General features: G+C 46.4%; 1 protein-coding gene across 3 annotated transcripts in view; it reads right to left on the bottom strand.

Moving 5' to 3' along the window:
* The window catches only part of STARD13 (StAR related lipid transfer domain containing 13), a 305,534-nt gene that overhangs the window by 119,731 nt on the left and 163,699 nt on the right, over nt 1-22,104 (bottom strand). The window contains exon 1 of one of the 3 annotated variants that reach the window (XM_066582879.1): nt 3,778-4,057. The exons of the other annotated variants lie outside the window; for them this stretch is intronic. Within the exon in view, the coding sequence (XP_066438976.1) occupies nt 3,778-3,946 (169 nt within the window). The 5' untranslated portion in view covers nt 3,947-4,057. Of the gene's footprint in view, nt 1-3,777; nt 4,058-22,104 lie in introns of those variants that run through there. 3 annotated transcript variants of the gene reach the window in all.

The following is a 22,104-nucleotide window of genomic DNA, read 5'->3' as shown; positions in this document are numbered from 1 at the left end:
TGGAAAGTCCCAAATGGAATAGAATGATATTATGTTAGAAAGTAGCAAAAATAGTCCTAAATACCATGCATGCTCCAGAAAGGGAAAGTAGACAAATCCAGGCTGATATAGCCACAAAATAGTAACACCTCAATCCCCACGCGTATCGCCACATTACATGTCACTTCCACAGGGAGAACGAAAGTTCATCAGTACATGTTTCCTTTTTATAGCATGGTCGTTAACCCAAACACATGTAAAAGAGCTTACCTGGATGTACCCATATTAACCCATATCAATACCCATCAGGAGGGAGTGCTAATTTACGTGAAATGCACTGAATTAAAACCTGACATAATGACTCCATACACAGCCAATCATCATTATTTTGTCTACATTTATCCCAGCTCCTCCTTACAGAGGACGCTGGTTATTCACTTGATCTGGTCTGCCTTTCTGGCTGACCAATCTATTGAACATCTATTCTGGTCAGCGACTCCGTGGCAGATTTACTCTGGCCTGACTCCTGTTTTAAGACAATCTGATCTTCAGTTCCCTGCCTGATCTGGGTCTCAAGATAAAGCTAAGTCTGCCTCGCTATTCACTTTATCTGGGGTGTGGTTACATCTTTCCCCTGTACATCTGTGGTTTCTACTTATATATTTCATATAACCTTTGCCATATTCACTGCCTGCTACTCCAGGTTCCTACTGTGCGGTTGCCCTCATCAGGGTGATCGCCCCACTTATAGGCAAGATTCTCTTGCATTACTTGGTTAGGGTCATTTCTCTGTTTTCCCCATTTACGTTTCCTTTATATATACATAATTATTTATACATTATATTTACGTTCATGTTGGTCGCTTCATTGCGCCTTACATGGACATTACTGTCCAGTATGTGAATGGCCTATTGTTTTGCTGTAAAGCATATATCTCTAAATGCTGGTAATGGCAGCTGAGACAAAATGGCCGCCCTCATAGCCTTGTACAGATAATAGAAATTAAAATAAAAACTGATTAGAAAAAATGGAATCTGTGTCACTATCCGGTTTTGATTAGTAAAAAAAATATAGGCGATGCACTCCCTTTAGGAGAAAACAAAGTCCATTTCTGCTTTCCGGAACCTTAATGAATTACGATCATTATAAATGCTGACCACTGGAGTAACTATAGAGTATGCAGGGAATGCGGTTGCTCCCAGGCCTAGGAGCCTTGGGGGCCCATAAGGCCTCCCTTCTCTATATAGGGAGCCCAATACTATGAATAAAGCATTATAGTTGGGGGCCCTGTTACAGATTTTGCATTGGAGCCCAGAAGCTTCAAGTTACTCCTCTGATGCTAACGCTAGGCTTCTGTGATATATATCTCATCATGATAAGTTATACTTCACATAACTACATAAACTCACTAAAACCAGCTGAACTTGATCTGTCAGCAACAAGGCATGTTTTGATCCTAAAGGAGCAGACACTTTTTAGATATTTTACCCATGTGGTAGTTTTACTTGCCAATTGTTCAGTTTTCTTCAGTTACCCAGATTATTTTTGCTGCTTTTTTGTACTGTAATATATAGGGCTATTTTTTATATCTTTTTTTCACTGACATTTTATTCCTTTTTTTGTTTTGTTTTGTTAGGGGTAAAAAGCTAAAAAAAACTATTGTTTATTTTTATAATTAGTGTATTTACGCTAAAATAAAGTACAGGAATGGGTTCCTCATTTTTTAGGTCATTTTGATATATAATATGTAGATTTTTTAATATATATATATTTCTTTTATTCTGTAATTTTTTAAACTGATTTTTGTAACTATTTTTTAAAGATCTTTGTCCCCCGTGATGTCATATAAGACCTCTTGGTGTCAGTCACACTGTCTTTTTTTAGATTTCACACTTTTCCACTGTAGCTGGGGCATCCATAGGAGCCCCAATTACAGGGGAAAGCATCCACTCATAGTGTCATCATTCACTTACAGAGCTGACCAGGACCTGCTAGGACCCTGCAGCTCTGCTGTAACAGGGGGCACCTGGCAGTCACGTGATTGCTGCGTTGCATAGCGGAACTAACACTTCTATTTTCCCTTTTCCGTACATAATGCTCATTGAGTGCTATGTATCCTGAAAAGGAGAAGGCAGAAGCAGCTAAAAAATGCTTCTCCCTTCTCCTTCGGGTCCTCGGCTGTGTCTTTAATCCCACGCTGTATTTTTGCTGTCGGCTGAGATTAAAGCCCAGGACTAAGCACCATAAATTTACGGTGCTTGGTCCTTAAGTGGGTCAACCCACACCAATGTAAATGTATGGCATGGGTTTAAAGCTCTAGCAACCTAGCAGGAACAGTTCAGATGCCCTGTGGCCAGAGACAGCCAAGGACTCCAAGAGATGACAGAAGTGGTTTATAACTGTTTCTCTCTTCTCTTTTCCAGCCTACATAGTGCTCATTGAGCGCTATCTAATAAGTAGAGGAAGTGGCAGTGCCATTGCCTCTATTGGACCTGGTGATCACATGATGCAGGTGCCCCTAACATGGCAGAGCTAGGCCCAACACAGCTCTGCCAGTGACTGATGTTTTTAAGGCCAGTTTCAGACAAGTGTATTGTGACACGTTCATGATACGTGATACGGACATGTTACAGATGACATTACAACCATATGCCATCAGTATATCATCAGTATTTCATATGTATTTGCCTCCACATTTATGGATAATGGTTTGATTTTATACTGGGCAAATGCTGGTCCATATTTGCCCAATAGAAAATAATATCAATAAAGAGACAAAACGGAAGAAATGTTGCGTTTTAAAATAATGGCCGTGAAAAATACGGCCATGTAAATACATACATTTACATTAGCTCTGTATTGCAGTCAGCAAAACAAATACAGAGGTAAAATAAGCTAGTTAAAAAAGCAGCAAAGTTCCAGTAGCAAAGTGTGAAATGAGAAAAAAATGACATTTTGAATGTCCCCCAGAGGTCTTATATGATGTCAAAGGGGACATATGGGTTAAAAAATATACAAAAATAAATAAGAATACAGTATATTTAAAGAAAAAAAGAAAAAACCCACTGCCCACGCCAATCCAAACTGTTGACATAGACCCCCTGCAATCTGAGATCATACAAACTATATGTAAAAATGTCTGAAACAAAATGAAGAACCTACTTCTATACTATAATTTAGTTATTTTAGACCATCTAGTGTCCCCAATGGCGTTCACATTTTATTTCTAAAATGTACTAATAAAAAACTATAAATAAAAACGTCTTTTAAGTAATATGTACTATCTATGCATATTTCTAATGGTTTCTTATTCTCCTCTGATTGCTGTTATACATATACATTTCCTTTATAACTGGCGCAGAAATAAATATTGGTAGCCTAAATAAATGGATTGTTAAACCAGGAAAAAAAACTTAAATAACTTAAATCACCTAACAAACTTATAAGTAAACAAATAAACTTAAAAAACTAATAAAAGTAAATACGAAAATGAGTAAAATAAATCAAAATCTATCATTTGTTAAGAGTTGCTACTTAAACTTACAAAGACAGACATTACGATTACAATAAAAGCTATTACCGAGTACCACCTACGTTTAGATCTTGTTCTGCGGCTTCTAATACAGACCGAATGAACGGACTTTTCAATAATAATAAGGGTGTAATTGGGTGTAGCTGAATGACATGTCGGATATGTACAGAGTACATGTAAAATAATAAGGAGGTGATGAAAACGGTATTATGATAAACAAATATTTGTCAATGAAGCGCAGCGGATGGCGCCATCCTACGACTCACCTTGCAGAATTTTGGCCCGGAGTTGCTGTCTTGCTAGGAGCCTGTTCATCCTATAAGAAGGTCTTCTCCTCTTCTCTAAGCACACATAGTACTCCTGACTTTCAGGTGACACAGAGCTGAGTAGCGTACAGCCTGGTGCTCGGGAAATTGGATCCTGTCCCCACATCATGGCTTTTGAGAAGTTTTTCTTATTCCAGCAGCATCTCTTTTTTAACTTTTTTCCTCCCAGATTCCCAAATTCCTGTTATTATAATCTTACTGGATCATGCAAAGAAGCTGGAAAGGGAAAGTCGTCAAGTCCATGAGGAGTGCCAGTAGCTACAATTCAGGATTCCAAGGAGCTCACGTGGTGTGTGCTGGCCAATGAGAGGCGGCTGGTGATGTAAAAGTACACAGTGCAGAAGTCCTGTCAGGCATGTTTAATCTTCACAAATGCACATATTCTAATGACATACCTCAGGGCTGACTAAGCACTAAGCATTTGTGAGGAGGCTACAAGTGTAAGAAACTTATTCCGAGTCATAGAAGAATTCCCTCTGAATAGCAATGCCCTTCCTTTGCATTTTCATTCTTTTTTAGACTGGGCTGGAATACTGCAGATCTGAGGCTGTTACATTCCACATAATACATGGACGGCTTCCAGAGAATATTTCATGTAACACACAAGCGTAGATATGTCCTGCAATTATAAGCTGATGGGATATATACAGGGTGATTCAAAAAGAAAGGTGCAAAAGTAAAGTGGATTTCTTCATACATGAACTCACATACAGCAGTCAGAATGACATGAAAACATAGAAAAACTTCAGGTTTTTATAGCACCTAACAGGTGTTGGAAGTGGGTGCTGTTGGAGCCATGGCAGATGTCAAGTCCATAGTCCAGGTCTGCCCTGACACGTCCTATGATATCCTGTTATTGATTCCAGTACAGCGGTGATATGGTGTTCTAGGTCATCTAGAGTGTCACCAACGGCGCCCACATCGAACATCCATAAGTTGCATTAAAAACTTGAGTTCTTCTATCTTTTCGTGTCATTCTGGCTGCTGTATGTTAATTTATGTATGAAGAAATCAGCTTTACTTTCGCACCATTCTTTTTGTATTGGTCGTAGATATCATGATCTTTTCTATAATAAGACCAATCATTTTACAAGCAGATATTATCCACCTCAAATACGACAAACGGTTAAGTGAATTTATCAGACATCCCTATGGTATTATTGTATCTTGTCACCACCAGGAAGTAGTGGTGAAGATAAGATTGACAGGGCAGTGACGCTCCCTGTTCCTGATTGGCTGGCGGCTGCCTCCCCTTCCTCGGCCTCACAGGTCCTGCCAGTCACTGAGAATGTTGTCGTCTGGGAAGATACTTCGGCCAAGAAGCTACTCAGCTCCCCATCTGCCTCTTAGGTGACAGGTGTGGAAGGTAGAGGAGGCAGGGGAGCAGTACCAGACACCGGCCTCTCATCTCCCCTTTACTGGCTCCACTGTCACTCTCCCCGGTGGCTGTAGTCTCCCACCTCCACTGCCCTTACCGGCCCCGCTGTCACTCTCCCCACTGAGAAGGAAGCTGATCGGCTGGCTGGCTCCTCAATCAGTGGGGGACAAGACAGCAGAGAGAGCTGCCAGAGCGTGAATCCATCCCTCCTGTAAAGTGCGGAGTGGGGCTGCTGCCACTGCCATAAACAGGTGGGGGCTGAGGAGAGAGCACGCAGGGAGGCTTCAGTAAAAGTGAGTAGCTGAGCTCTGCTCCATCAGCGCTCCCCTCTCAGAAAGAGAGACACACAGAAGCCGCAATACACAGCTGTGCGTGGCAGGAGATGAAAAGGGGACACCTACGGGGACAGTGATAACAGCAGCGACTGTATTGATTTTTGCCTGCTCTGGAGGGTTAGGGTTAGTTTTGTGTTAGGCTTAGATTATTACCTCTAAATGCTTCCATGTAATATGAAAGCATTTACAGCAAATAATCTAAGCCCAACAGGAAAACTATCCCTTACCCTAACCCAGCAGCCCAGGCAAACATCAATACAGACGCTGCTAGGACCTTCAAGGACCTTCATGATTTCAGCCAATCGGGAGTTAGGGGCGTGACAGGGGCGTTCCTCCATGCAAGCCCTGTCAAACTACTACCTTTCAATGGTGACAAGGTACAATAGTACCCATCCTTATATATGTTATATATATTAAACATAATATGTGTTGGACAAGTTGAATCATGACATAAAGTGTACTCGAGATTAAATTCAATATAGAAAGTATGGCAAACGTCATACATATATACACTAAATATTAGAAACACCAGCCCTTTCATGATTGGAGCTTCCTTGTATGGAAATTAACCTGTGACCCCAGAGTGCAGCATAAAATCAAGTGACAAGTTTTCTATGGATCAGTTTCGGTAAGAATTCACATAAGAATGGGAACATCAAGCGATCTGAGTGACTTCCAATGAGGCCTGGTCATCAGTGCTAGACTAGCCAGGGCCAGGATTTCACTGCCAACCTTGTAGGTTTTTCTCATGTAACAGTGGGGGGAGTATATAAAGAATGGTGCGATCAAGAAAAAACAACCAGTGAAAGGGGATCCTGTGGCTGGAAACAACTCATTGACAAAAGCTTATAATAGCTGACGACCATTGCTGGCTAAAGGCCCTTTTAGATGGTCCGAATGTCGGGCAAAAAATGTCCGACACTCGTCCCCGCACATACACGCTCATGCTGTAGCACTGGAGCTAGTATCGTTGGCTTGCAACGGGGCGGCTGCAAGAAATTTCTCTCCTTGCTCTCCCCCACCCCTCTCCATTCACTTAACATAGCGGACGTTCACTACTGAACGGCTGCTGTTTACACTAAACGCTCATCGTTCAGCTCATTGTCCATCGTTTATGCTGCATAAAGTGGCCATTTAGTGTGTTTCATAGGTTCAAGATTCTTTCTTGCGGAGTGATTGGGGGATTCCTACAAAAGATAGGTGGAAAAGATAGCTTACTCATTAGCATTTAAATTCCAAATCTTGATATGTTTACAAACTCAATTCTACTTGTGTCCCCAAAACTGAATTAAGCTTTCTTTTTAATACGAATTTGCATGAAATAGACTATTGGCACGCATCTAAATGGAGAGTCGAATTCAGCAGAGAGCTAAACAAAAATGCCACAGACTTAAATTAGTCATTATAATTATTTTGTAACAGGCCACATATTGCTGTGGATACCAAGGGAACAATGGTGAGTTTTTATAGAGCGCATCCATCACCTCCTTGGTGCGAGCCCATTCCCTGATGCTCGGTATGTTAGACGAATAGGCAAGAAATCTATAAAATTGGAAAGGTTTCTATTTTGGAATGTGTTTATTACTTTTAATCAGTCCATGGAATAGATGAAATTACATAACAAGAGACTGACATGGCCCATGAGTGTGGCGCTGTCAGACCATTTTTTCCAGTGCCAGAAAATCCCTTTAAAAGGAATCTGTCACCTTCCCTTTAAGTATACCTTTATGCTACTTAATTCATTTAAGTCAAGATGGACCCCAGTAGGACATGAAGGGTGTGAACATTGTATTATTGGTGGAGAATTATGAAAATTTTCTGTTAAGTGGAGATTCCAAGGACAATAGGACAGTTTCTCAGGGTCCTTAAAGAGGTTTTCTACCTATGTATTTGTACTAATAGCTAATTGAGAATGGCAATGTTTAAATGAAACATTCTATAAATCATTTTTCAGACGAAAAGTTCTGAAAGGTAATTAATAACTCTTTTAAAGTAATTTGCATTGTTTGTAGCATATCTTTTCATCATATTTTGCTTCCATATTTCCCCGGCTTTGGGCTGAATCAGTCTCCTACCAACTCTTGCAGCTGCCAATATGCTCCTTTCTTACTTCCCCTGCAGAATTGTAAGGGGCTATCCTAATGGCTTAAAAGGTATGGTGATGGACTATGCCCATGAGTAAAAATGATCACCAGTGCCAAAATATGTACCAAATTTCAGAACACGGGCACTGAACATGCCTAGTGGATTTTCTGCTACACCACAGGACAAGCACAGAACATGGAACAGTGAGCCAGAAGTGCTACCAGAGTACTGCAGGGAGCACTAAGCTTGTGAGCAAAGTTAGTAGAGGAGTTGCTGTCTGACTGGTTGAAAGGATGCTGGGATCCAGAGACAGAAGGTTGCTGACCAAGAAAAGAGCTATGTGGAGGCCTGAGAGAACTGGACTGCACTGTAAAAGCACCAGAATTGAGTAAGGAAAAGTCACTACCTGCTCTACCAGGATGGACAGGGTGCACAGGGAGGATATTAGAGAGTTCATCAGTAATGACTTGTAAGTGAGGCCGGCCTCAGTAAAACCACAGGGTGTGCACACCGATAAGGACAGTTGTTAGCAGGCCTGCTATACAAGGCAGGATTAATATTATGGCCAGTGAACTTTGTTCAAGTTTTGGGAGCTCAAACTGGACTGTGTTATTTAAAAGAATATTGCATGACTATATGTCAATCTGTTTTCCTAAAACACTGAATTTGGGCATTGATCACAAAAAGTGAAGCTGTGCATTGCATTCCTTCATCCATATTTATTCTAGATGGCATAATTTAGTCATAGATTGTTATTTCTATATTTTAGTAAGTAGTAGATAGCTCTTAGGGACTTGAAAGTACAAGTTTCACTTATTCAGGGTTATCCAGGGCCGTTCTGTTCATAAAATGTCTTCAGTCTACAGTAGTAGAATACCACAGCTTTTATTCAGCATTCTATGCTCCCCTCACCACTGCCATCTCTGGTCCCTGTTGGTCTTCACCCAGGTGTAGGGAGTTGGTGCTGACGTACCCAACAAAAGGGCCATGGGATTGCTGCAGCCAATCACTAGCTCCCTTCAGCCGGTAAATAGATGTGACACTCACGTGACCCAGTGTTGGGTCATTATCAGTCCCCTCCAGGAAGTGAAGTTTAGCGGGGACTGGAGACCCAATGAAACTGCAGCGGCGGGGAATCAGGGAAGAGTAAGAGCTCTGTTATTTTACTACGGCAGACTGAAGAGGTATTTGAATAGAACTATGTCCCTGGATAACCCCTTTAACCATTTATTGTTATTTCTGTGTCCTAAAACAAATCTTGAACACTTTGGTTACTCCAACTGCTGCATTGTATCCTTTATCCTCCATCGCTATCCTACCACTCACGACAGAAGGACTCTGTATTGCAGAGGCTCCTGTCCTTCCCTGAGAAGCAAAAGGCTGTTTCTTGCTCATACTGTTCAAAGCCAAAATAATGCCTCTATACAGCATCTACATGATACCGCCATATGGATCTGAGACAAAAAATCCAGGCTGGAAACATCTGGACACTTTCCTTACTTAACATCTTGATGCAACTCTGACGCAGAAGACCTCCTATGCAGAAAAACGACTGTATAGCAGTAACCCATAGGTCATATACAGATGGTAGGGGAAACTCACAGGGTTATGGAGATGTACTACACCTATGGCACGCTATATCAGTTGTTATGTATGAAGCCAAAAATAACAATTTTGGCTTCAGACATGATGTTGGGAAAAACATACATAGAAAGCTCCGGTTTTCTCCAGAATTTCCCTTTATGCGGATAATATCTTTTACAAAAAAATACTGTATCCATGGATTCATCTCAGTATGAGGTTCAACAGAAAGAAAATAAAGCTGATTAGCAACCTCTGCTAGAAGAGTGACAATAAAAGAGAACAGCTCAAGCTATCAGTATGCACTCAGCCAGATTTAAACTGCGCTACGCAATTTCCCATAAGATCTACAGTTCAGAAAATGTCTTGTTACGGTCCAGCAGTCCCCACCAGGTTGGAGCGGTAGTATGGCTGCTCTCTGTCTTATTGATCCCAGCAGTGGACAGTCCCCAATTTTTCTAAACAGCAGCCATTGGTCTCTCTCCAGCAGCTCCTTCTGCAGACTATCACACCTCGCTCTTAGCAGCGCACCGCAAATGACCTTAGTTTTCTGTTACAGTTTCTGGTGCTCTCTCTACTGGCTCAGCAAATATTCCTTTTATAAGGCTCGTCCTCTGGGGGGGCGGACATTAAACTCTTCAGTGATGTAACTTTATGGAGCTCCCATGTGCCTGAATTTTCTGTTGTATGCCTGAAACAGGTGCATCTATCTTCGCTTTCTCCTGCGCTGTCGGATGGTAATAAAGCTTAGCATGAGTACAGCGATCACTTGTACAAGCAGCTGTGAGCTTCTGCAGTAAGGGGGGCAGGGTACCGCTCACCCCTCTTACACTGTAATACTACACTGTAATGTAATTTATGGGGCTCAACTGTGCTCCTGATTGGCTACGGTGGCGTATAGGCATTAGGGTTAGGTTGAGGATGCGTGTTAGGGTTAGGATTAGGATTAGGATATGTTATGGGGTCTAAGCTACTTATGCGTCCCCCAGCTTAGCAGCTAAGTGCCCGCTCGTACCTTCAGTCCTCAGAGTTCTCCTCCAGTTTGGCTGGGCCAAGTGGGTGCTACCGGCATGGAGAGGACCACAAATGTCTGTAGGCTGTGGAGTAGTACAGTAACACTGATGAACTGTGATACCCCACGCAGGGCCGAGGGCGTAGATGTGAGTAGCCCTGCGGTGGTGGACAGAGCTGCGTGCCGGCAGCGCAACACACAGCGCTGACACAGGACGCTGCACACAGCTGTGAGGCGGTAGTAGCAGACACCTAGTAGGGCTGCGGCGGCCCAGTGGAGGGAGTTGTGCGCTGACAGCGCGACACTCGGCTGACACACACAGTGGACTGAGCTGTGAGGCGGCAGCAGCAGTAGCCAGCGGCGGGGATGCAGAGATGCGAGGGCCGAATTTTTCAGAAACACACCAGACCAGGAGTCAATTGGAAACTAGGGGCGTGACAACGGGGTGTCTACTGCAGCTAAGGCTGACAGCCTCTAGGTTCCGGTGTCGACAAGGTACAATAGTACTCATCCAGCTTCCAATAATCCCTCTTCTCAAACTCTAACTGTACACAATCTCTTCTCTGCACCGTAGAGGCGTCTAGTGGTCAAGAAGCTCTACAGAAGCGGAAAAAGAGGTTACTACACACAAGGAGCCTCTGAGAGCCTTTTTATAGGCCAAGGGTGGAACCTTTTTTAGGGCCTCAGGTGGCGAGACCATTCATCTGCATATCTGCCAGAGATGTAACTGCATGCCGAGTTTTGCAGCAAAACGACAACTTCTTCTAGGGGCTTGATTTTTTTTAAGAGTGTACATGTGACAACAGGGCAAAAGTGCTGCTGACTCATTTATGATTCACGTTTAATTCTAACTTCCTTATTTAGACTCTAAACCTCGCAGCAAAACGTTATTGTAACCAGATTCACAAATGGATAGATTGTATTTGCGCATAACAGAATACAAACCTTTATTCGATTTGCAATAAGGAAGACTTTGCACGTTGCAATGTGAATTAAATTCAACACAAGAGAAAAGCCTTCTTGACGCACAAAGGTAGCAAAATAAAAAAAAAGTCTCTGTACTTGTACCTACCACTCACAAATGTGGCTACCATTAGTTGTGTGAAAATTTTTAAGCCTTCTTCTTGATCTTGCATTACTACCTCATATAATAATCCCTAGAGTGAGTCCCTTGAGCTTGCACTCAAAAAGTAATAAGTAGACGTGTGTAAATAAGTTAGTATTGAATTAGAAGTACCAGATCTCAGATCTTGATAACATCTACTCACAAACTGTAACTGTATATTAGTGTTATTTTTGTCCCTCTTTTGCCATTTTACACGGGAAAACAAACAGCATGTAATACAGAAAATCCTGGTCGAAATACACTTAACAGCCCCTTTATTAGAGACACCTGCCCTTTTATGATTGGCGCGTCCCTGTATGGAAATTATCCCCGTGACCCCAGAGTGAAGCACAAAATCACGTGATAAGTTTTCCATGGATCAGTTTCAGTGTGAATCCACATCAGAATGGGAAAATACAGCAGTGTGAGTGACTATTAATGAGACATGGACACTAGCCAAGGCCAGGATTTCATACAATGCCAACCTCACCTGGGAGAGAGAGCTTGGTCAGTGTTTCCCACAGGATCTCTGGCAAAAAGTCTACACTAATACATGAAGCGGTGTTTTCATATAAGATGCAGGAACTCAACTATGAGACCCTATCTAGGTGGTACAGAACATCAGAGAAACTGTAAAATGTTTGTCTAGATTCCTTCCACATGCTGGAGGTGTTCCAGTGGTCCACGCAACATGGTTCACTTTGGGTGGGAGTGTCCCCCAATAGCTGCCCTTGGGCAAGATGTTGAGGCTCATTTACACGCAAAGATAATCTTTTTAAACGACTGAAAGATTTTGCTAGTTATTTGCATAAATTGTTAATGGCCATTAACACTTTATAATCTTAATTTGCATGTAAAAGGGCCTCCAGGAGCTGTTTGTAGAGCCCAGCATTTGAGTAATCACATGCCCAGCTGTGCATCCAGATGAATTGCTCTGCTCGTGGCTGACAGCAGATTACAATGTTATGTGCTGACTCCCGTGAAGATAACAGTGCGCGGTCTACTGAGAGATAAATGTGTTTGCTTTACCTCTCAGTAGCTGAACAATGGATTTTAAGTTTACCTTTAAATAATCGTTCAAACTAAAAGTGCACAATGCCCGCATTTACATGTAACCAATATCACTCATTTTCGGTCCTTTGAATGAATTTTGAGCGATAATCGTTACGTGTAAAAGGGCCTACATGCCTTGTATGGTTTGTCTGTTGTCTTATCTTCTGAGGCTCTCTGGTTATCTATCTAGTTTCCAGCTCTATTTCCCACATCAAGAAAAGGTTGCTCAGTTTCTTTGTCCTTGCCACTAAACAAATCATTTCTAGGCTATGGCGTTCCATCACCTCTCTTTCTAGGGCGATGTGAGTCAAGACAATGAATACCCTCATGAGTTATGAGGAGATGAAGGTAGGAGAGAACAATTCCACACCAGCTTTTATGTCACCTGGCAGCCTTGGATTTACGACCAACCATCTCCATGATTCAATGACTGGTTAATCAGGATATAGGTTATCGTAATTCATGCTAGATAGGACGTAATGTCGTTATGGTACCAATACCCTTCCTTTTTCCCCCTCCACAATATTTTGCTTTAATCACTTTGCAATATCTATATTTTGGAAAATTCAAGATGGTTGCGCTTCTTAAATATGTCCTTGTTCGATGAGAAAGGTTATACCCTAAAGCCGGGCTCACATGGGCGGATTTCAGCTGTGAGCCTGACCGGCGACCCTGCGTACCTAATTTTGCTCTATTGTGGATGACCACGGGGGCTCGCCGTCGGTCATGCTCAGTACAGTTTTTTTTAATGGCTTATATGTTACTATGTAGTATTTTAGAAATATGATTTATCTCCTGAAGGTGAAATTATGTAAGGAGATGGTGTCATAATGTATGTTCAGAACTCTCATTTGCAGTCACTAGTTCTGAGGTGAGCTCCACTGGCATACAAGACAAACCTAGAAAATTGACTAGTAGCTAGAGATGAGCGAACACCAAAATGTTCGGGTGTTCGTTATTCGGAACGAACTTCCCGTGATGCTCGAGGGTTCGTTTCGAACAACGAACCCCATTGAAGTCAATGGGCGACCAGAACATTTTTGTATTTCGCCGATGCTCGCTAAGGTTTTCATGTGTGAAAATCTGGGCAATTCAAGAAAGTGATGGGAATGACACAGAAACGGATAGGGCAGGCGAGGGGCTACGTGTTGGGCTGCATCTCAAGTTCACAGGTCCCACTATTAAGCCACAATACCGGCAAGAGTGGGCCCCCCCCCTCCCAACAACTTTTACTTCTGAAAAGCCCTCATTAGCATGGCATACCTTTGCTAAGCACCACACTACCTCCAACAAAGCACAATCACTGCCTGCATGACACTCCACTGACACTTCTCCTGGGTTACATGCTGCCCAACCGCCCCCCCTCCCCCCCCACAGCGCACACCAAAGTGTCCCTGGGCAGCCTTCAGCTGCCCTCATGCCACACCACGCTCATGTCTATTTAGAATTGCGTCTGCCATGACGAGGGACCGCAGGCACACACTGCAGAGGTTGGCACGGCTAGGCAGCGACCCTCTTTAAAAGTGGCGGAGCGATAGCCCACAATGCTGTACAGAAGCAATGAGAAATAGAATCCTGTGCCACCGCCATCAGGAGCTGCACACGTGGGCATAGCAATGGGGAACCTATGTGCCACACACTATTCATTCTGTCAAGGTGTCTGCATGCCCCAGTCAGACCGGGCTTTTTAATTCATAGACACAGGCAGGTACAACTCCCTATTGTGAAGTCCCTGTGGACCCACAGCATGGGTGGCTCCCTGGAACCCACCGGCGGTACACAGAAATATCCCATTGCATTGCCCAACACAGCTGAGGTAGTAATGTCGTGCTTAATGCAGGTGGGCTTCGGCCCACACTGCATGCCCCAGTCTGACTGGGGTTCTTTATAAGTGTACAGATGTAGGTTAAACTCCCTGTGGACCCACTGCCTGGGTGGGTGCCAGGAAGCCACCGGCGGTACATAGAAATATCCCATTGCATTGCCCAACACAGCTGAGGTAGTAATGTTGTGCTTAACCCTTTCCAATCCAATTTGTATATGGTTTTCCTAGGGGGCTTACTCTTTTTCTGCTGTTATACAACGGCGCTATATGCTGGCTAAAGCCAGTACTGCATGAGCTGACACGTAGGATAGGCTCCGACAGCAGAGAGGCTGGCAATATACAGTAAGAGAACCCCGACGGACGTCTACCAACAACGGAGCTGTACAGCCTTAAACCCTAATGTCTTCACAGGTCACACAGTGGACTGGAAAGGGTTAATGCAGGTGGGTTTCGGCCCACACTGCATGCCCCAGTCAGACTGGGGTTCTTTACAAGTGGACACATGTAGGTTAAACTCCCTGTGGACCCACTGCCTGGGTGGGTGCCAGGAAGCCACCGGCGGTACATAGAAATATCCCATTGCATTGCCCAACACAGCTGAGGTAGTAATGTCGTGCGTAATACAGGTGGGCTTCGGCCCACACTGCATGCCCCAGTCAGACGGGTTCTTTAGAAGTGTACAGATGTATTAAAAACTCAGTGTGCACCTACAGCATGGGTGGCTCCCTGGAACCCACCGGCGGTACACAAAAATATCCCATTGCATTGCCCAACACAGCTGAGGTAGTAATGTCGTGCTTAATGCAGGTGGGTTTCGGCCCACACTGCATGCCCCAGTCAGACTGGGGTTCTTTACAAGTGGACACATGTAGGTTAAACTCCCTGTGGACCCACTGCCTGGGTGGGTGCCAGGAAGCCACCGGCGGTACATAGAAATATCCCATTGCATTGCCCAACACAGCTGAGGTAGTAATGTCGTGCGTAATACAGGTGGGCTTCGGCCCACACTGCATGCCCCAGTCAGACGGGTTCTTTAGAAGTGTACAGATGTATTAAAAACTCAGTGTGCACCTACAGCATGGGTGGCTCCCTGGAACCCACCGGCGGTACACAAAAATATCCCATTGCATTGCCCAACACAGCTGAGGTAGTAATGTCGTGCTTAATGCAGGTGGGTTTCGGCCCACACTGCATGCCCCAGTCAGACTGGGGTTCTTTACAAGTGGACACATGTAGGTTAAACTCCCTGTGGACCCACTGCCTGGGTGGGTGCCAGGAAGCCACCGGCGGTACATAGAAATATCCCATTGCATTGCCCAACACAGCTGAGGTAGTAATGTCGTGCGTAATACAGGTGGGCTTCGGCCCACACTGCATGCCCCAGTCAGACGGGTTCTTTAGAAGTGTACAGATGTATTAAAAACTCAGTGTGCACCTACAGCATGGGTGGCTCCCTGGAACCCACCGGCGGTACACAAAAATATCCCATTGCATTGCCCAACACAGCTGAGGTAGTAATGTCGTGCTTAATGCAGGTGGGTTTCGGCCCACACTGCATGCCCCAGTCAGACTGGGGTTCTTTACAAGTGGACACATGTAGGTTAAACTCCCTGTGGACCCACTGCCTGGGTGGGTGCCAGGAAGCCACCGGCGGTACATAGAAATATCCCATTGCATTGCCCAACACAGCTGAGGTAGTAATGTCGTGCGTAATACAGGTGGGCTTCGGCCCACACTGCATGCCCCAGTCAGACGGGTTCTTTAGAAGTGTACAGATGTATTAAAAACTCAGTGTGCACCTACAGCATGGGTGGCTCCCTGGAACCCACCGGCGGTACACAAAAATATCCCATTGCATTGCCCAACACAGCTGAGGTAGTAATGTCGTGCTTAATGCAGGTGGGTTTCGGCCCACACTGCATGCCCCAGTCAGACTGGGGTTCTTTACAAGTGGACACATGTAGGTTAAACTCCCTGTGGACCCACTGCCTGGGTGGGTGCCAGGAAGCCACCGGCGGTACATAGAAATATCCCATTGCATTGCCCAACACAGCTGAGGTAGTAATGTCGTGCGTAATACAGGTGGGCTTCGGCCCACACTGCATGCCCCAGTCAGACGGGTTCTTTAGAAGTGTACAGATGTATTAAAAACTCAGTGTGCACCTACAGCATGGGTGGCTCCCTGGAACCCACCGGCGGTACACAAAAATATCCCATTGCATTGCCCAACACAGCTGAGGTAACGTCAGCTGTAATGCAGGTGGCCTAAAAATTAATTTGATTACACTGTAGGCGAGGGCCCACAAAAATTGCTGTATCAACAGTACTAATGTACATCCCAAAAATTGGCCATGGCCAGCCAAGAGGGCAGGTGAAACCCATTAATCGCTTTGGTTAATGTGGCTTAAGTGGTAACTAGGCCTGGAGGCAGCCCAGTGTAACGAAAAATTGGTTCAAGTTAAAGTTCCAATGCTTTTAAGCGCATTGAAACTTATAAAAATTGTTCTGAAAAATTATTTGAGTGAGCCTTGTGGCCCTAAGAAAAATTGCCCGTTCAGCGTGATTACGTGAGGTTTCAGGAGGAGGAGCAGGAGGAGGAGGAGGAGGAATATTAGACACAGATTGATGAAGCAGAAATGTCCCCGTTTTGGATGGTGAGAGAGAACGTAGCTTCCATCCGCGGGTGCAGCCTACGTATTGCTTACGTATCGCTGCTGTCCGCTGGTGGAGAACAGAAGTCTGGGGAAATCCAGCCTTTGTTCATCTTGATGAGTGTTAGCCTGTCGGCACTGTCGGTTGACAAGCGGCTACGCTTATCTGTGATGATTCCCCCAGCCGCACTAAACACCCTCTCCGACAACACGCTAGCCGCAGGACAAGCAAGCACCTCCAGGGCATACAGCGCTAGTTCAGGCCACATGTCCAGCTTCGACACCCAGTAGTTGTAGGGGGCAGAGGCGTCACCAAGGATGGTCGTGCGATCCGCTACGTACTCCCTCACCATCCTTTTACAGTGCTCCCGCCGACTCAGCCGTGACTGGGGAGCGGTGACACAGTCTTGGTGGGGAGCCATAAAGCTGGCCAGGCCCTTAAAGACTGTTGCACTGCCTGGGATGTACATGCTGCTCGATCTACGCACATCCCCTGCTACCTTGCCCTCGGTACTGCGCCTTCTGCCACTTGCGCTGTCGGCTGGGAATTTTACCATCAGCTTGTCCGCAAGGGTCCTGTGGTATAGCAACACTCTCGAACCCCTTTCCTCTTCGGGAATCAGAGTGGGCAGGTTCTCCTTATACCGTGGATCGAGCAGTGTGTACACCCAGTAATCCGTCGTGGCCAGAATGCGTGCAACGCGAGGGTCACGAGAAAGGCATCCTAACATGAAGTCAGCCATGTGTGCCAGGGTACCAGTACGCAACACATGGCTGTCCTCACTAGGAAGATCACTTTCAGGATCCTCCTCCTCCTCCTCCTCCTCCTCCTCAGGCCATACACGCTGAAAGGATGACAGGCAATCAGCCGGTGTACCGTCAGCAGCGGCCCAAGCTGTCTCTTCCCCCTCCTCCTCATCCTCCTCATGCTCCTCCTCCTGTACGCGCTGAGAAATAGACAGGAGGGTGCCCTGACTATCCAGCGGCATACTGTCTTCCCCCGCCCCCGTTTCCGAGCGCAAAGCAGCTGCCTTTATGGTTTGCAGGGAATTTCTCAAGATGCATAGCAGAGGAATGGTGACGCTAATGATTGTAGCATCGCCGCTCACCACCTGGGTAGACTCCTCAAAATTACCAAGGACATGGCAGATGTCTGCCAACCAGGCCCACTCTTCTGAAAGGAATTGAGGAGGCTGACTCCCACTGCGCCGCCCATGTTGGAGTTGGTATTCGACTATAGCTCTACGTTGTTCATAGAGCCTGGCCAACATGTGGAGCGTAGAGTTCCACCGTGTGGGCACGTCGCACAGCAGTCGGTGCACTGGCAGCTTAAAGTGATGTTGCAGGGTGCGCAGGGTGGCAGCGTCCGTGTGGGACTTGCGGAAATGTGCGCAGAGCCGGCGCGCCTTTACGAGCAGGTCTGACAAGCGTGGGTAGCTTTTCAGAAACCGCTGAACCACCAAATTAAAGACGTGGGCCAGGCATGGCACGTGCGTGAGGCTGCCGAGCTGCAGAGCCGCCACCAGGTTACGGCCGTTGTCACACACGACCATGCCCGGTTGGAGGCTCAGCGGCGCAAGCCAGCGGTCGGTCTGCTGTGTCAGACCCTGCAGCAGTTCGTGGGCCGTGTGCCTCTTATCGCCTAAGCTGAGTAGTTTCAGCACGGCCTGCTGACGCTTGCCCACCGCTGTGCTGCCACACCGCGCAACACCGACTGCTGGCGACATGCTGCTGCTAACACATCTTGATTGCGAGACAGAGGAGGAGGAGGAGGAGGAGGAGGGTGCTTTAGTGGAGGAAGCATACACCTCCGCAGATACCAGCACCGAGCTGGGGCCCGCAATTCTGGGGGTGGGTAGGACGTGAGCGGTCCCAGGCTCTGACTCTGTCCCAGCCTCCACTAAATTCACCCAATGTGCCGTCAGGGAGATGTAGTGGCCCTGCCCGCCTGTGCTTGTCCACGTGTCCGTAGTTAAGTGGACCGTGGCAGTAACCGCGTTGGTGAGGGCGCGCACAATGTTGCGGGAGACGTGGTCGTGCAGGGCTGGGACGGCACATCGGGAAAAGTAGTGGCGACTGGGAACTGAGTAGCGCGGGGCCGCCGCCTCCATGATACTTTTGAAGGACTCAGTTTCCACAACCCTATACGGCAGCATCTCAAGGCTGATGAATTTTGCTATGCGGACGGTTAACGTTTGAGCGTGCGGGTGCGTGGCGGCGTACTTGCGCTCGAACACTTGCGCAAGCGACGGCTGAACGGTGCGCTGAACTACACTGCTGGATGGGGCCGAGGACAGCGGAGATGAGGGTGTGGGTGCAGGCCATGAGGCGGTAGTGCCTGTGTCCTGAGAGGGGGGTTGCATCTCAGTGGCAGGTTGGGGCACAGGGGGAGAGGCAGGGGTGCAAACCGGAGGCGGTGAACGGCCTTCGTCCCACCTTGTGGGGTGCTTGGCCATCATATGTCTGCGCATGGTGGTGGTGGTGAGGCTGTTGGTGTTGGCTCCCCGGCTGAGCTTTGCGCAACAAAGGTTGCACACCACTGTTCGTCGGTCGTCAGGCGTCTCTGTGAAAAACTGCCAGACCTTAGAGCACCTCGGCCTCTGCAGGGTGGCATGGCGCGAGGGGGCGCTTTGGGAAACACTTGGTGGATTATTCGGTCTGGCCCTGCCTCTACCCCTGGCCCTGGCCACCGCACTGCCTCTTGCAACCTGCCCTGCTGATGCCCTTGACTCCCCCTCTGAAGACCTGTCCTCCTGAGTAAGCGTTGCACACCAGGTGGGGTCAGTCACCTCATCGTCCTGCTGCTCTTCCTCCGAATCCTCTGTGCGCTGCTCCCTTGGACTTACTGCCCTTACTACTACCTCACTGCAAGACAACTGTGTCTGATCGTCATCGTCCTCCTCACCCACAGAAAGTTGTTGAGACAGTTGGCGGAAGTCCCCAGCCTCTTCCCTCGGACCCCGGGAACTTTCGAATGGTTGGGCATCAGTGACGATAAACTCCTCTGGTGGGAGAGGAACCGCTGCTGCCCAATCTAAGCAGGGGCCCGAGAACAGTTCCTGGGAGTGTTCCCGCTCCTGAGCAGGTGTCATTGTAGTGGAGTGAGGAGGCTGGGAGGAAGGAGGAGCAGCAGACAGAGGATTCGGATTTGCAGCAGTGGACGGCGCAGAACTGCGTGTTGACGATAGGTTGCTCGAAGCACTTTCTGCCATCCAGGACAGGACCTGCTCACACTGCTCATTTTCTAATAACCGTCTCCCGCGTGGACCCATTAATTGGGCGATGAATGTGGGGACGCCAGAAACGTGCCTCTCTCCTAATCGCGCAGCAGTCGGCTGCGACACACCGGGATCAGGAGCTCGGCCTGTGCCCACACCCTGACTTGGCCCTCCGCGTCCTCGGCCGCGTCCACGTCCTCTAGGCCTACCCCTACCCCTCAGCATGCTGTATTACCAGTGATTTGATTTCACAGGCAGGAAATAAATTGGCGCAAGACTGCAGGCCAAATATAATTTTTTCCCTTTTTGGAAAACGAAAGGCCCCACTGCCTCTAGTGAATGAATAATCTAAGTTTAATAACTGTGCTGTGTCCCTGCTAATGTGTCACAGAACGTGAGGGTAGCAGAGTTATTATAACTCTGGCAGAGCAGGTAATTTTTTTCCCAATTAAGGACAGCAAATGGCGAAGCCAGCAGTAAAGCGTAGCTGGGTGCGTATGATTTAGCAATGTTTTTCACGCAGCTCACACGTGTCCACCGCCCGTAAGGACGGACAGAGGCTGGACAAATAGATTTGTTTCCACTTGTTTTTCCACCAAAAGGCAGCACTGCGTATATTCAATGAACATGAGAAGTTTAATAACTGTGCTGTGTCCCTGCTAATGTGTCACAGAACGTGAGGGTAGCAGAGTTATTATAACTCTGGCAGAGCAGGTAATTTTTTTCCCAATTAAGGACAGCAAATGGCGAAGCCAGCAGTAAAGCGTAGCTGGGTGCGTATGATTTAGCAATGTTTTTCACGCAGCTCACACGTGTCCACCGCCCGTAAGGACGGACAGAGGCTGGACAAATAGATTTGTTTCCACTTGTTTTTCCACCAAAAGGCAGCACTGCGTATATTCAATGAACATGAGAAGTTTAATAACTGTGCTGTGTCCCTGCTAATGTGTCACAGAACGTGAGGGTAGCAGAGTTATTATAACTCTGGCAGAGCAGGTAATTTTTTTCCCAATTAAGGACAGCAAATGGCGAAGCCAGCAGTAAAGCGTAGCTGGGTGCGTATGATTTAGCAATGTTTTTCACGCAGCTCACACGTGTCCACCGCCCGTAAGGACGGACAGAGGCTGGACAAATAGATTTGTTTCCACTTGTTTTTCCACCAAAAGGCAGCACTGCGTATATTCAATGAACATGAGAAGTTTAATAACTGTGCTGTGTCCCTGCTAATGTGTCACAGAACGTGAGGGTAGCAGAGTTATTATAACTCTGGCAGAGCAGGTAATTTTTTTCCCAATTAAGGAAAGCAAATGGCGAAGCCAGCAGTAAAGCGTAGCTGGGTGCGTATGATTTAGCAATGTTTTTCACGCAGCTCACACGTGTCCACCGCCCGTAAGGACGGACAGAGGCTGGACAAATAGATTTGTTTCCACTTGTTTTTCCACCAAAAGGCAGCACTGCGTATATTCAATGAACATGAGAAGTTTAATAACTGTGCTGTGTCCCTGCTAATGTGTCACAGAACGTGAGGGTAGCAGAGTTATTATAACTCTGGCAGAGCAGGTAATTTTTTTCCCAATTAAGGAAAGCAAATGGCGAAGCCAGCAGTAAAGCGTAGCTGGGTGCGTATGATTTAGCAATGTTTTTCACGCAGCTCACACGTGTCCACCGCCCGTAAGGACGGACAGAGGCTGGACAAATAGATTTGTTTCCACTTGTTTTTCCACCAAAAGGCAGCACTGCGTATATTCTATGAATAATAACTGTGTTGTGGCCCTGCCTATACAATTCTTTCCCTGCAGTATCAATGGAGGGTGGAATGCTCTGCAGAGGCGATTTTGAGAAGCCCAAAAAAAATGCAGCACAGCTAACAGCAGCCTGGACAGTACTGCACACGGATAAATATGGCCCTAGAAAGGACCGTTGAGGTTCTTGAAGGCTACACTCACTCCTAACACTCTCCCTGCCTATGCAGCACTTCTGTCCCTAATGCCAGGTGCAACGCTCTGCAGAGCCGATTTTGAGAA

The sequence above is a fragment of the Eleutherodactylus coqui genome, chromosome 1 (assembly GCF_035609145.1).
Source record: "Eleutherodactylus coqui strain aEleCoq1 chromosome 1, aEleCoq1.hap1, whole genome shotgun sequence".
Classification (NCBI taxonomy): domain Eukaryota; kingdom Metazoa; phylum Chordata; class Amphibia; order Anura; family Eleutherodactylidae; genus Eleutherodactylus; species Eleutherodactylus coqui.
This window is presented reverse-complemented; position numbering and strand designations above follow the sequence as displayed.